At 39.7% G+C, this 13,413-nt stretch overlaps 3 protein-coding genes across 6 annotated transcripts in view; 2 read left to right on the top strand and 1 right to left on the bottom strand.

Moving 5' to 3' along the window:
* Positions 1–5,435: 5,435 nt before the first annotated feature.
* The window catches only part of LOC103509209 (cationic amino acid transporter 3-like), a 21,819-nt gene continuing 13,841 nt past the window's right edge, over positions 5,436–13,413 (bottom strand). Inside the window, exon 2 of one of the 2 annotated variants that reach the window (XM_026823586.1) lies at positions 5,436–6,657. In XM_026823586.1, the coding sequence (XP_026679387.1) occupies positions 5,451–6,657 (1,207 nt within the window). In that variant the 3' untranslated portion in view covers positions 5,436–5,450. Of the gene's footprint in view, positions 6,867–13,413 lie in introns of both variants that reach the window. The other variant, XM_026823587.1, reaches the window with a different exon arrangement.
* Positions 7,455–13,413, top strand: part of LOC113467420 (cationic amino acid transporter 3-like) — a 20,623-nt gene continuing 14,664 nt past the window's right edge. The window contains exon 1 of the mRNA XM_026823590.1: positions 7,455–8,760. Within this exon, the coding sequence (XP_026679391.1) occupies positions 8,448–8,760 (313 nt within the window). The 5' untranslated portion in view covers positions 7,455–8,447. The remainder of the gene's footprint in view (positions 8,761–13,413) is intronic.
* The window catches only part of LOC103509199 (solute carrier family 25 member 44-like), a 6,007-nt gene continuing 2,293 nt past the window's right edge, over positions 9,700–13,413 (top strand). For 2 of the 3 annotated variants that reach the window (XR_541359.2, XM_008473794.2), the window contains exons 1-3: positions 9,700–10,695; positions 10,888–11,177; positions 12,463–12,649. Coding sequence is in view for 2 of the 3 variants with exons in the window: in XM_008473794.2 (XP_008472016.1) it covers positions 10,503–10,695; positions 10,888–11,177; positions 12,463–12,649 (670 nt within the window). In the remaining variant the exon portion in view is untranslated. Of the gene's footprint in view, positions 10,696–10,887; positions 11,178–11,469; positions 11,556–12,462; positions 12,650–13,413 lie in introns of all 3 variants that reach the window. The other variant, XM_008473795.2, reaches the window with a different exon arrangement.

Here is a 13,413-nt window from a genome sequence, read left to right as displayed (position 1 = left end):
CTTTTGATAGCTGCAGGCGTGTGATCGATTGATAAAAAAATTCCTTTACTGATAAAATAAAAAAAAAAGGAAAAGGAAAAAATAATAACCTTAAAAAGCATTTATAACATGGAAGTTTTGAATTTATCTCTAATATTCTCTAAAATCCTTTGATCCTTTCCCGTTCTTTTGATACTTAGAAAGGTCCTTCTGAACTTTGAGAACAAGTGAATGAGGCAATCTTGCTTCTTGTGGTCAATTTTACTTTTATCTGAACTTTGACAGCCAGGAAGTGTTTGATATGAACTCAAGATGAGTTGTGAAGAATCTGAAAATCCCGTTTTTTCCAAGTTTAGAATGAAAAAATATGTGGGAGCACAACAGTAATCAAGGTGTTTTTGAAAATTTTCTTGTAAAGTGTTTTTACAAGCCATACAATGGATGCTGGGGGTGCCATCGCAGACACCCAAACCCCCATTCTGATCACCAACATCGAGTGGGAGATGATGGATAAAACTCAATTCTTCCCGTTGAGTATGTTGAGTTCATTCTGTGTACGAGGAAGTTTGTATCCGTTGACTCTGATCAAGACCAGACTGCAACTACAGAAGCATGATCAACTTTATAAAGGTAATACACATTACTGAGACATCCATGAATTCTTCCCGTTGAGTATGTTGAGTTCATTCTGTGTACGAGGAAGTTTGTATCCGTTGACTCTGATCAAGACCAGACTGCAACTACAAAAGCATGATCAACTTTATAAAGGTAATACACACATTACTGAGACATCCATCCAGATAATACACATTTGCTGTGAGAGTTAGCCTTGAACCTAGAGAGATAGAGACAAGAGAGAATCTAAGCTGACAGTCTAAATAAATAAAGCACTACCTACTCGTACTTGTTTACTTCTAAGGGGATTTTCAAATACCAACCTTAAAACATAACTACCTGTATAATAAAGAGGTAGGTATGTTTGAATGAGGTTCATAAAATAGTACTGTCGCCTGTTCCACGGAAGTATGGACTTACGAAAATCATCAGTTTAGAGCTGTCATCTTGTAAACAAAAGTACCCTACGTTATGTATGTAATTTTGTTTATGTAAATTAATATTATTATTATTATTACTTTTAGGATGGGTTTCACCGACCTTCATTTCAGCCCCTAACAGCCTATTAAGCCTATCAAATGGACTTTAACAGGCTGTTAGCTTAACAGGCCTTCTAGAGGCTGAAAAAATAATGGTTAAGCTGATCATTACAACAATAAGTCCAATAACATTAATTTATTATACTATACCTTCGTGGAACATGCTACTGTTAAAATTGAATATTTTTAGAGAAACATATACATTATACTTAGGTTACAGTCCCAGTAGTACAGTTTTTAAGGCGTTGGATTCATAACCGAGGGGACTGCAGTTCGAATCCCCGAAGCGACAAAAAAAATCGAGTCAGAGAAAGACCAGTTTTGTAAGATTAAATTACAAATTGATTTCTTTCCTTTTACAATACACTTAATGTTCTGATAACATTGCAACCCTACCAAAGGCCCATTCCCACTTGTCGTTCGGGAAAAAGTCGTGTCGTGTATAGTGGAAACACTATCGTTCAAATTACATTACCTACAGGACATTCGGAAAAAAAATCGGATGAAACTCGCAATTGAGAACGGGCCTGAATGCGTATGCTTTAACATTGCTTCTCACTTGTATTTGTCAAGAATTGTCGGGTGACGTGGATTTTGCAGCTTTTCTTGCTACCGGCCAGTAAGTAAATATGTAAAATCCATACGTCCCCATGTCTTTTTACTAAAATTAACAAAGCTATGTATTTTATAAATGTGGGCAGGTGGGCCAATAAATGGTACGTTTTTTAAGTGGGCGAATAAATGGTACACTTACCCTATGTATTTTTTATAGTCATGTTTTTACTATTACTTTGTTTTTAATAGACTACCTCGACACTCTAAGTAGCGTCGATAACGTACAACTGAACTTATTCTTTCACACCTACACCAATATTGCATTAATTTTTTCTAAAAATAATAAGATCGCGGGCCACACAAGTGAAGGCCCGCAATTTGTGCGTGGCTGCTCTAAAACAAGGCGATTTGTAAGTCCTATTGAATATGTTAGCTGTAAAATGACGATCTGTCCTGCGGTTAACAATAGTTACAATCAGCCTGAATATCACGGGTTCGATTACCGACAGTTACGTTACGATCTGTTTCTAACACAAAAGGGCAGTTTTTTTTAATTTTAATGTGTAATTATTATTTGTTTTTATTAGGTTGTTTATTTCTTACCTCAAAGGTAAGGGTATTGCATAGAGTGTGCAATAAAATCTAATACCTCGTATTTGTGTTCTGCCCACAGAAATAAAGATGTCTCATGTTATAAATTTATATGGCTCGTATTAGCTAAGTGTTTTCATTGAGTGTGAGAGATCTGTATTTTCATATGTTTAGGTTTTCAGGCGGCATGGCACGATTACGCTTCCAATGGGCAAGAGACCTTAGGCCCCTCTCACAATCTTATATTATAAAATCAAGATCCATTCACTAATTCACATTTCATATTTCACACAGTGATCGCTCTATCTCCAGAACCACAACACCTAGAAAGCTGAAATTTGGTAGGAATATTCCTTTTATAGTCTAGTTGTGCAATAAGAAAGGATTTTGCGAAAATCTAAACTAAAAAAAAAAAAAAAAAATGTGAATTTATTAATGGCCAGGACCACAAAGCAAGTTTTTTTTATTTAAACTTTGTTTATGTTAAACCAAACGGATTAAGCCATCAATTTTTTTGATTTTAAATTTTCTTCTCTCTTCAATTTGGGTTGATAAGACCTCAGCAGTTACAATTCCCCCTATCAAACATCTAGAAAAAAAAATAAAATAAAAATAGAAAATCAGAAATCATTTGACTTAAACTGAGTTTAAACTATGAGCCACAAGTGAAGGTCCCCCCCAAACTTATGTTGAGTCAATATATTTGTATGTTATCAGCGTATTATTGTCTCATATGATGCAATAAAATACATTACTGTGTCATTCACTGGTAGGATGACCATTAGATTTGAATTATGTGTCATTGACATCTCCCAGAGACCCAGACAGTCAAGCTAATTTTTTGGATTACACATTTCAAGCCTATATTTTTTATGGTGGAAGCTTACCGTGGAAATGTTGAACTAGGAATGAAACTGATCCTGGATATAACTTGGCCACTTGATCTTAACATTAGGACAATATTGGCTATACTGACATTGGAAATATTTAGACAGAATAATATTCTACCTTTCTGTTTTTCCAGAAAAGCTAAACAGGGTGTTTCCAGACGACTTTTCACATCTGCTCATCAAGCCTATATTTTTTATGGTGGAAGCTTACCGTGGAAATGTTGAACTAGGAATGAAACTGATCCTGGATATAACTTGGCCACTTGATCATAACATTAGGACAACATTGGCTATACTGACATTGGTTTTTTTTTTTTTTTTTAAGATGAGTGTTCCACCGCCGTTTTTATTTCGTAGCAATGAAACAACTGCTACATTAGACGCATGTGGAGTGAGTTAACATGCCCATATCCGGTGCTCATCAGATGGGCGAGAAGAGACACAATACTTCCCATTTAGGTGCTGGGTCAACACAAGAACACCAGAAAGTAACCCATTGAAATACTTGAAATAAGTTTGCTATGAACTTGCTTACACATACTTTTTTATAGATCAAAATGAAACATCTCACTAGGTAGGTACCTACTTATTATTATCATTACCTTTAGTTCATAGATGTAAGTAAGGATATTGGACATTTAAATGATAACTCCCTTTTTTTTTAATCAAAATGTCACTTGCTCTTTTCAATGGGTACTTAAAGCATGTAATAATTATAGTAGGAAAAAAGGTGGGACTTCTTCCATTCTGGAGTACTTAGGTATTATATATATATAGCCTTGGGCTGAAAATGGAGTGGAGCAGAGAGCATAAAGCATCTAGAGGTCTAGACTAGACAATCTAAAGCTCTTTGCTTTTGCTCTCAGGTCTATGCAGTTTGAATTTGTTGCTCTACATGCTTAATGTTCTTTGTGCTATTTTGTCCACTCCTCTGTTTTTAGTGTTACTCTAGATACCATACGAGCCCGGCTGCAAGTAAGTAGACACTGCCCCACGCAGGCTAAGTGAATTTTATGCGAGGTGGCGGGTAGTGTTGTCGAATGGAGGGTAAAACCCCCGTCACTAAAAACCAATTAAATAGTGACGTTAAAAACCTACCAAATAAAAGATTAGCCAGCCTAAGTAGTTAGTTAAAAAAGTAGCTCGTCTTTCTTGTAAGCACTAGGTTGTAAGTTCGATTCCCGTCGGGCGAACTTTATCCTAAACAGATAAAGTTCGACCTCGAAACGGCTGGCTTTCCTCCTATCTTGTCTTTCTTCACCCTTTGCTTTCGAGACGATAAGACCCCTTAGCAGTCAGCAGTCACAGCCCTCTCTCTCTCTCCCAGCCTAAGACGCGTTTCGTTCTTATTTGAACTCATCAGTTAGACATAGCTCTCAGGTGCTGGCCAAGAATTTGGAAGTGCTATTTATGGAAATTGTGGAGAAACGAGAACCTGGGTTTCTATGTAAGATTTTATTTTAGTGTTGAGTGTTGTTGTGCTTTCCTGTTTACCAGGCGAGCGTCTTGACCACAAGAAATCTCAACTTAGAACGAACCCAGAGTTCCTTAAGTTCTTTAATTTGCTGTATGCTATCCAGCCACTCCTTTTACGATATTTCATTTCTTCTTTGATATCGTTGTCCATTCTCATATTTTGACCTAGATATTTATATATTTTATGTATCTGTTTAGGTTAAAATCCGGGCGGGAATCAAACCCGTGACCTAGCGCTTACAAGGCAGACGCGCATTTATGTATCTGTTTAGGTTAAAATCCGGGCGGGAATCAAACCCGTGACCTAGCGCTTACAAGGCAGACGCGCAACCCTCCCAGCTAACTGGCAAAACCGTAGTTTATTTAAAGAAAGGATCTTATTTATTTATCTCCGATCTGCCAAATTCTTTAGCACATATTGTTTTATCGAATCGCTTCATCATTTCCTTTTGTTTTTCTTGTTCTTGTTGCCTTGTCCTTTCTTATGAGACTGGCGGGGACCTTCACCCAAAGCAGCGGCAGGACTCTGTGTTTTCACTTGACTCGGCATTTTGGTGATGTCGCTGAAAAAGACGAGAAGAAATTTCAAATTAGACTGACACCTTGAAATGTTGAAGGAAACGATGTACCAGAAAGGCAGAACACATCATGTGCGAATGTGGTGTGCTGACTCTCACAAACGACTGCTATACGTACTTCTCAAGGATGGTCATTTGGTCATAACACCTAAAGAAGTCAAACAGTCAAAAGATCTAATCTAACCAGGTCGCACAGACAGAGCATTTATTAGAGCCGAAGGTCCTACTTATACTAATACCAATAGAACGAAACATTTGATAGAGGGAACTGTAACTGCCAAGGTCTTATCGTCCCGAGAGCGAAGAGAGAAGACAGGATAGGAGAAAGCCAGCCGTTCCGCATTGCCCACTTCTTTCAAACGTTCAACGTTGGAAACCGGTTTCTGATCACGTGAGTTTGGAAGCCCGTTCGTTCCGTTGCCCGTTACGCTCAAAGGATCCCCGATTCGATCGGCGAAACTTCGGTTTTGATTCGCGGAGACAAAATCGTTTGCGCCCATCCGACTTGCGTTGATTCCTCGGAAGACAAGCCCTTTCGCGCTCAATTCAATCGCGCCCTCTCTATCGCCGCTCGTCACTCCGTTGAGTAGAAAACTCAACAGGATCGTCTGACCAACAAGCAGGTAGATGCACACTTTGGCCACCGTCTGTGAGGTGCGCGTGACAGTACGTTCGCCCTGGGTGTTAAAGAGCGTCATGCAAGTGCGTCTGAGACGCGCCTTGAGTGTCTCTGCGCGCAGACTGGCGCTCAACGAAGACAGACGAAGTTTGCGCGACTTGCCTTCGGGGAAATTCGGGTTTCTGCCCGGGAACTCTGCGTTATCTGGGAAGCTCTCATTTGTTGGAAGATAGAATACGTCGCCGATTGGAGAGTTATCGGTTTTCGTGACTCCGTTGAGCACCGATTGAGTGTTGAATTCGGTCATCATGTTTTGAGTCAAGTTGGAGCGGGGATTGTTTCGGACACCGTTTCCGTTTGGTTGAGTTTCCACAGGGACGACATCGGCACGGCCACGAATTTCAGCGTTTTCCTTTTGGTGGCCCTGAATCGGCCTTTGGTTGTGGCTGACTGACAAATACTGTTGTTGGTTGCTGGACTGGTTTTTGTCTCGTTGGATATTTAGCTGAGACTTGTCCGTAACGTTCGTAAGCTCCGTGCTAGCACTGTCCTCTCTCGTCATATCCTTGTACGTATTCGCTAGCGTGTCCACATGAACAAAGTCCACCTCACTATCACACGTTTCCACTACAACCTCATCACCGCTATACCTCAACAGCAAGACACAAATAGCCACGATGATATACGCGAGGAGTGTCCCAATAGACATCATATCAACCAGCTGGTCCAGCTTGAACACAGCAGACATGACGGCTGTTATAACGCCGGATAGCGCCGTCGATAGTAACGGCGTCTGCGTGCGTGACGACACATAGGATAGTCGCTCGTATAGGAGACCGTCCCGGGACATTGCGTACAGGATACGCGGTAGAGGGAAGAACGCACCGAACATAGCCGTGAACAGGGCGAATAGAGACCCTACAGTGACCAGCCACTTCATAACAGGCCAGCCCAGACGGTCAAATATCGCGGGGAACGGCGCGTCCGCGTTTTGTTCGTAGTAAGGGACGATCATCGTGATGACCACGGCGATGGAGAAGTAACACACGAACACGATCGCGCAAACTTCGTCTGTCTTCGTTGAGCGCCAGTCTGCGCGCAGAGACACTCAAGGCGCGTCTCAGACGCACTTGCATGACGCTCTTCAACACCCAGGGCGAACGTACTGTCACGCGCACCTCACAGACGGTGGCCAAAGCGTGCATCTACCTGCTTGTTGGTCAGACGATCCTGTTGAGTTTCCTACTCAACGGAGTGACGAGCGGCGATAGAGAGGGCGCGATTGAATTGAGTGCGAAAGGGCTTGTCTTCCGAGGAATCAACGCAAGTCGGATGGACGCAAACGATTTTGTCTCCGCGAATGAAAACGGAAGTTTCGCCGATCAAATCGGGGATCCTTTGAGGGTAACGGGCAACGGAACGAACGGGCTTCCAAACTCACGTGATCAGAAACCGGTTTCCAACGTTGAACGTTTGAAAGAAGTGGGCAATGCGTTGGGTTTAGACAGTTCAAAAAGCGCGGTCTTAAACGGTCCAAACACAACGAAACTCGCAAACGATTCAAAGTTTGAAGGATCCGTTTCAACAACCATGGAAGCGTCAAGTTTACAACACCTACTCGAATTAATTCGTTCATTCGTTCGTTCCGAATGAGTCGTTAATTGAGGAAAAATCCGTGTTTTCAAGTCCCGCCAGCCCAATTTGTGGTGCCGGAAAATCCGTTCCATCGCCGCACCTAAATCCGTGCGAGATCGCCGAAAATTCGTCGGGGGCCAAATACTCTTTTGGAGTCTGTCGTGATCAGAATTGTCTGGGGTACATCTCGACAGTGGCCGAAACCGTAAACATCCCAAAGGGTGCCGCGGAAATTATACCTACCCAACCGACATTGACAACCAGTGAACCCAAAAAAACTGAGACGGAAATCCCCCACCATTTGGCCTGGTACCTAGTAAGTAATAAGAACTATTAACCCCTTCCAAATTAAGAAGCTGCCATACAAATAGCTTCCAGACCAAGACTGCCCTATTAGCCACAAATCGGCGGCCCATTTAGGTACTAAAGGACCAAAAGGAGGCCGAATTAAACTTCAGGACAAAGGGCGGCCCATAAAAGCCGTTCCTGGTATCACACAAGGCGACGGGAAAGCTCTCAATGAAAGTTGAATAAACCTGAGGCTACCAACAAGAACAGCTAAGAACTCTCAGGATAAGAAACGCTTGCATCAAAAGCCAATAATATAAAATCACACAGATAAAATTAAAAAGTACGTAAAACAAGAAAACAAACCACAAAGAACCTTCACCGGATTACATTACTTTCCTACACGAAAAGGAAAGTAAAAAGTGCCCTCAAAAGAAGAGCAGGCCAAAAAAGTACGGTGAAAGCCCAAAAAAAGAGGTCAACACCAAATCAAACCACAAAAAAGTGCCCTCAAAAGAAGAGCAGACCAAAAAAGTACGGTGAAAGCCAAATAAAAAAGTCAACACCAAATCAAACCACAAAAAAGTGCCCTCAAAAGAAGAGCAAGAAATCACCACATCTTACCTAGAACATTATCAACCTAGATCACCCACGAAAAAACACAGCCAATCAAACACAAAGTATGTCCAGACTACGAAACCTCTACGAAGCCTTGTCCAGAAAGAAAATCGACGTCGGAGATGATGATGTTTCCATTGCGGAAGGAAAAAATCCGGCAGGTGGCGCTGATGGTGCCGGAAAACTCCCGTTAGAGAGCGCCAGTGATGCGCCTCAGTTGGCCCGTGTGCTGGGCCTGGTTGACCTGACCATGTTGGGCGTAGGGGCCACACTGGGCGTGGGAGTGTACGTGTTGGCCGGGTCTGTGGCGAGAAACCAGGCCGGGCCCAGTGTGGTCATTTCGTTTGCCATTGCCGCAGTGACGTCACTGTTTTCGGGTAAGTTTTGTGAAGGTTTTTTTTTTTTACTTCCAATGTCGTGTTGAAGCCACAAGTCAGCTCCCATGGATCCAGTTTGTTTGCTTCCTAGTAAAACAAAGATCATGGAAAAGAAATACAAAAGAAAACATGCAAAGCACACAAGGATAAAAATTAATAAAACTTAAAAAGATCATCATCAGTTTCTTGAATATCTTCAAATAATTTGGTACCTACCTACTTCATTGAAATAAATTTGTATGTCCTTATGATTTTATTAAATTTTTTATTTTAATTTTTTACCCCTTCCACCCCCAAACTTCTATTGAGCTATTTCTTTTTTCTTAATCACCCTCCTCTTCTTCTTCTTTTTCTTTCTTTCTTTCTTTCTTTTTTCTTCTTCTTCCTCTCCCTCTTCTTCCTCCTTCTCTTCTTCTTCTTTTTAATTTTTTATAACCCACCTCTTTTCTACGGAAAATGCTAGATACCTTTGTTTTATCTAGGTTTTCTGTTATCTATCTACTATCTGGAACTGGATAAATTAATTTTATCTAGACTTTATTTTACCATCGGATCTATAGGTTTATGTTGAAGTATTTTTAAAAATCACTAGATTCAAGGAAAAGAAATCACTAGATTTGACTTGAAAATCACTAGATTTCTAAATTCCCCCCAAATGATAGTTTACTCGTGGTTTTTGAGGGTAGAAGTCTCATATACTCATTTTTATAGTAAAAAATGTCTAAGACAATGGAAAAACTGGTTAACTTTACTTTTTATGACTCCAATAACTTTTTTTTTAAGCTAGCAGCACGCTATTGGCAGTATTGGCCAGATGGTCACCCATCCAGGTACTTAACCACGCGCAACCGTGCTCAACTTCAGTGATCCATGCGGAACTGGTGCTTCCAAGGTACTATTGGAAATTTTTCAAGATTTTTCACCGAAATGAGAGAAACCCCTTTTTTTGGCCATTTTCAAAAAAAAATTTGCCCTAATGTCCTATGTTAAAAAATCCTCTGTCTGATATATCAGACACCAATTTTAAAATACTCTCGACTGATATATCAGTCACCCCTTCTTTTTATCTTTCAAAATCACTAAAAACATGGAATTTCAAGGTAACAGGGTAATTAGGACATATATTATGTATTATTTAACTTTTAGTTCAACTATAAAAGCTTTTTACTCTCAAAAAGTAACTCTGATGGATCAAAAAATCACAGCCGGCTAGAAAAAATTCATTCTGAAAATCTGAACTGAGAAATCCTCTGTCTGATATATCAGTCGGTTACTAAAATACCGGTAGCAAAGAGACGGTAAAATAAAATGATAAAAAAATCACGCAGCGCTCTCTATTAGATTGTTGAGCAACTTTTAGAAAAGGTTGCATTATGATTCGACTGATATTTCAGACGGAATTGAACTTAGAATGAGAAAAAACGCCTGACTGATATATCAGTCAGGGGCAACTTTTATGACATTTCGTGGTGTCTGATATATCAGACGAAGTACTTTAAGGGGTTAAAGGTCCTTCTGAACTTTGAGACCAAGTGAATGAGGCAATCTTGCTTCTTGTGGTCAATTTTACTTTTATCTGAACTTTGACAGCCAGGAAGTGTTTGATATGAACTCAAGATGAGTTGTGAAGAATCTGAAAATCCCGTTTTTTCCAAGTTTAGAATGAAAAAATATGTGGGAGCACAACAGTAATCAAGGTGTTTTTGAAAATTTTCTTGTAAAGTGTTTTTACAAGCCATACAATGGATGCTGGGGGTGCCATCGCAGACACCCAAACCCCCATTCTGATCACCAACATCGAGTGGGAGATGATGGATAAAACTCAATTCTTCCCGTTGAGTATGTTGAGTTCATTCTGTGTACGAGGAAGTTTGTATCCGTTGACTCTGATCAAGACCAGACTGCAACTACAGAAGCATGATCAACTTTATAAAGGTAATACACATTACTGAGACATCCATGAAGATAATACACATTTGCTGTGAGAGTTAGCCTTGAACCTAGAGAGATAGAGACAAGAGAGAATCTAAGCTGACAGTCTAAATAAATAAAGCACTACCTACTCATACTTGTTTACTTCTAAGGGGATTTTCAAATACCAACCTACCTTCATATTATCATTTTCAGGTCTACTGGATGCTGGGGCTAAGATATACAAGTCAGAAGGTCTTGGTGGGTTATATCGAGGCTTCTGGGTGAGCTCGGTGCAAATATTCTCTGGTGTCATGTACATAGCAACATATGAAGGTGTTCGACATGTGATTACTAAAAACAACATCCACAACAACCAAGCAAAATCTCTGATAGCTGGAGCAGCAGCTTCACTTGTTGGTCAAACCATTATTGTACCATTTGATGTCATTAGTCAACATCTCATGGTTCTGGGGCTAGCCACTGCCAATCAATCTAAAAAGAAAGTAAGTTTCCAGATAAGCTACATAACCTCAGCTAAGAAAGACTAAGATCTAGTTAATTTGCAGAGTATAGTAATAATAAAAAGAAAATCACCTTTCTTGTTCAGGTAAAAAATAATCTTCTTCTTCTTCTTCTTTGCCTTTTCCCATGTTCAGATGGGGTCGGCATTTGTTGTTGGCCTCTCAATCAGCTTTAGAGTGATATTGCTTTGAGGCCAACTGGTTTTGGCTAAACAAAATTTTCCGAGTGGGATGCCCTTCACACTCAACCTTTGCTATTGATAGCCACTTGTTGGTCAAACCATTATTGTACCATTTGATGTCATTAGTCAACATCTCATGGTTCTGGGGCTAGCCACTGCCAATCAATCTAAGAAGAAAGTAAGTTTCCAGATAAGCTTCATAACCTCAGCTAAGAAAGACTAAGATCTAGTTAATTTGCAGAGTATAGTAATAATAATAAAAAGAAAATCACCTTTGTTGTTCAGGTAAAAAATAATCTTCCTCTTTGCCTTTTCCCATGTTCAGATGGGGTTGGCATTTGTTGTTGGCCTCTCAATCAGCTTTAGAGTGATTGCTTTGAGGCCAACTGGTTTTGGCTAAACAAAATTTTCTGAGTGGGATGCCCTTCACACTCAACCTTTGCTATTGATAGCGTGAGGAAATTTTGGCTAGTCTTCTCCCTGTTTATACATAGTCCCCTAGCTAGACGCTGATCTACTCTCTGTTTATAGTCCCTCAGCCAAGACTATCAGGTAAAAAAAAAAAAGTGATTGCTTTGAGGCCAACTGGTTTTGGCTAAACAAAATTTTCCGAGTGGGATGCCCTTCGCACTCAACCTTTGCTATTGATATAGTGTGAGGAAATTTTGGCTAGTCTTCTCCCTGTTTCTACATAGTCCCCTAGCTAGATGCTGATCTACTCTCTGTCCCTCAGCCAGACTATCAGGTAAAAAAAAGTTTCTTACCAGCATACACCTGCCAAATGCCACTGAGTGCTTGCAAGACGAGAGGTCCAAGGAAAAGCACCATGGTCAGAAGTAAAGGTAGGATCAGAGCTGGAAGAAGGCCGGGCAACCTCAAGCCCAATGTCTCCAGCAATGAGTTCTGGAAAACACAACATATGTTGTTAGCTCTGTTTTTCATTGCAAATTGGGTATGGCTAGTCTTCTCCCTGTTTCTACATAGTCCCCTAGCTAGATGCTGATCTACTCTCTGTCCCTCAGCCAGACTATCAGGTAAAAAAAAAAATATAATAAAATAAACTTCATCTCCCTCTCTTATTCCAGATTGTTTTGGAACCTCTTGGCATTACAATTGACACAAGTCAAACAAAATTCCGCACAACCATGAACATAGCACAATTCATTTATAAACAAGACGGATTCAAAGGATTCTACAGAGGGTATCTAGCATCCCTATGTGCCTATGTTCCTAACAGTGCATTCTGGTGGACTTTCTACCACATATACCAAGGTAAGATAAATGTGAAGCTAGTTTAATTTTTCATTAGGTAGGTATTTTTATTTTCAAAATGAAATTGACCCAGGAAAATTGTCTTTTCCAGGAAATACCAAGGTAAGATAAATGTGAAGCTAGTTTAATTTTTCATTAGGTAGGTATTTTTATTTTCAAAATGAAATTGACCCAGAAAAATTGTCTTTTCCAGGAAATTTTTGAGAAATTCTCATCTTCAAATTTATTTTTGTTACATTTTCTTGTCTTTAATAGATACTAAAAAAAGGTGAAAGGAGGAAAAAATGGTTTCTGAATAAATTGAGGTTTAATTTAAGAAATATAGGACAGAGGAAATTATTCATTTGAAAAGAAAGGCACATAAGTAAATCATCAAATTCATAGACAGCAAACCTAGCAACTTTTAAACTAGGAAATACTGGTTCCTTCAATATAGAGTTACATTTTTCCTATAGCTTCATTGCCCTAGCATGTGTTGGGCTGATAACAAATTACTATTGATAACCCACTTTGCACTATAGTCAGATGGTCTGTGTTTATATTTGCTCTGATAACATTATTCTCAACACAAGAGTTAAGAAAGACATGTGTGTCTTTGAAGCTCTGTATTGATAAATGATAAGGTACCTACCTATTGTTAAAAAAAAACTTTGTTTATGTTAAACCAAATGGATTGAGCCATCTAATTTTTGGATTTTAAATTTTCTTCTCTCTTCAATTTGGGTTGATAAGTCCTCAGCAGTTACAATTCCCCTTATCAAACC

This window comes from Diaphorina citri, unplaced genomic scaffold (assembly GCF_000475195.1).
Source record: "Diaphorina citri unplaced genomic scaffold, Diaci psyllid genome assembly version 1.1 scaffold474, whole genome shotgun sequence".
In the NCBI taxonomy this organism is placed as follows: Eukaryota; Metazoa; Arthropoda; class Insecta; order Hemiptera; family Psyllidae; genus Diaphorina; species Diaphorina citri.
Note: the sequence above shows the minus strand (reverse complement) of the source record. Positions and strands in the feature narration are given on the sequence as shown.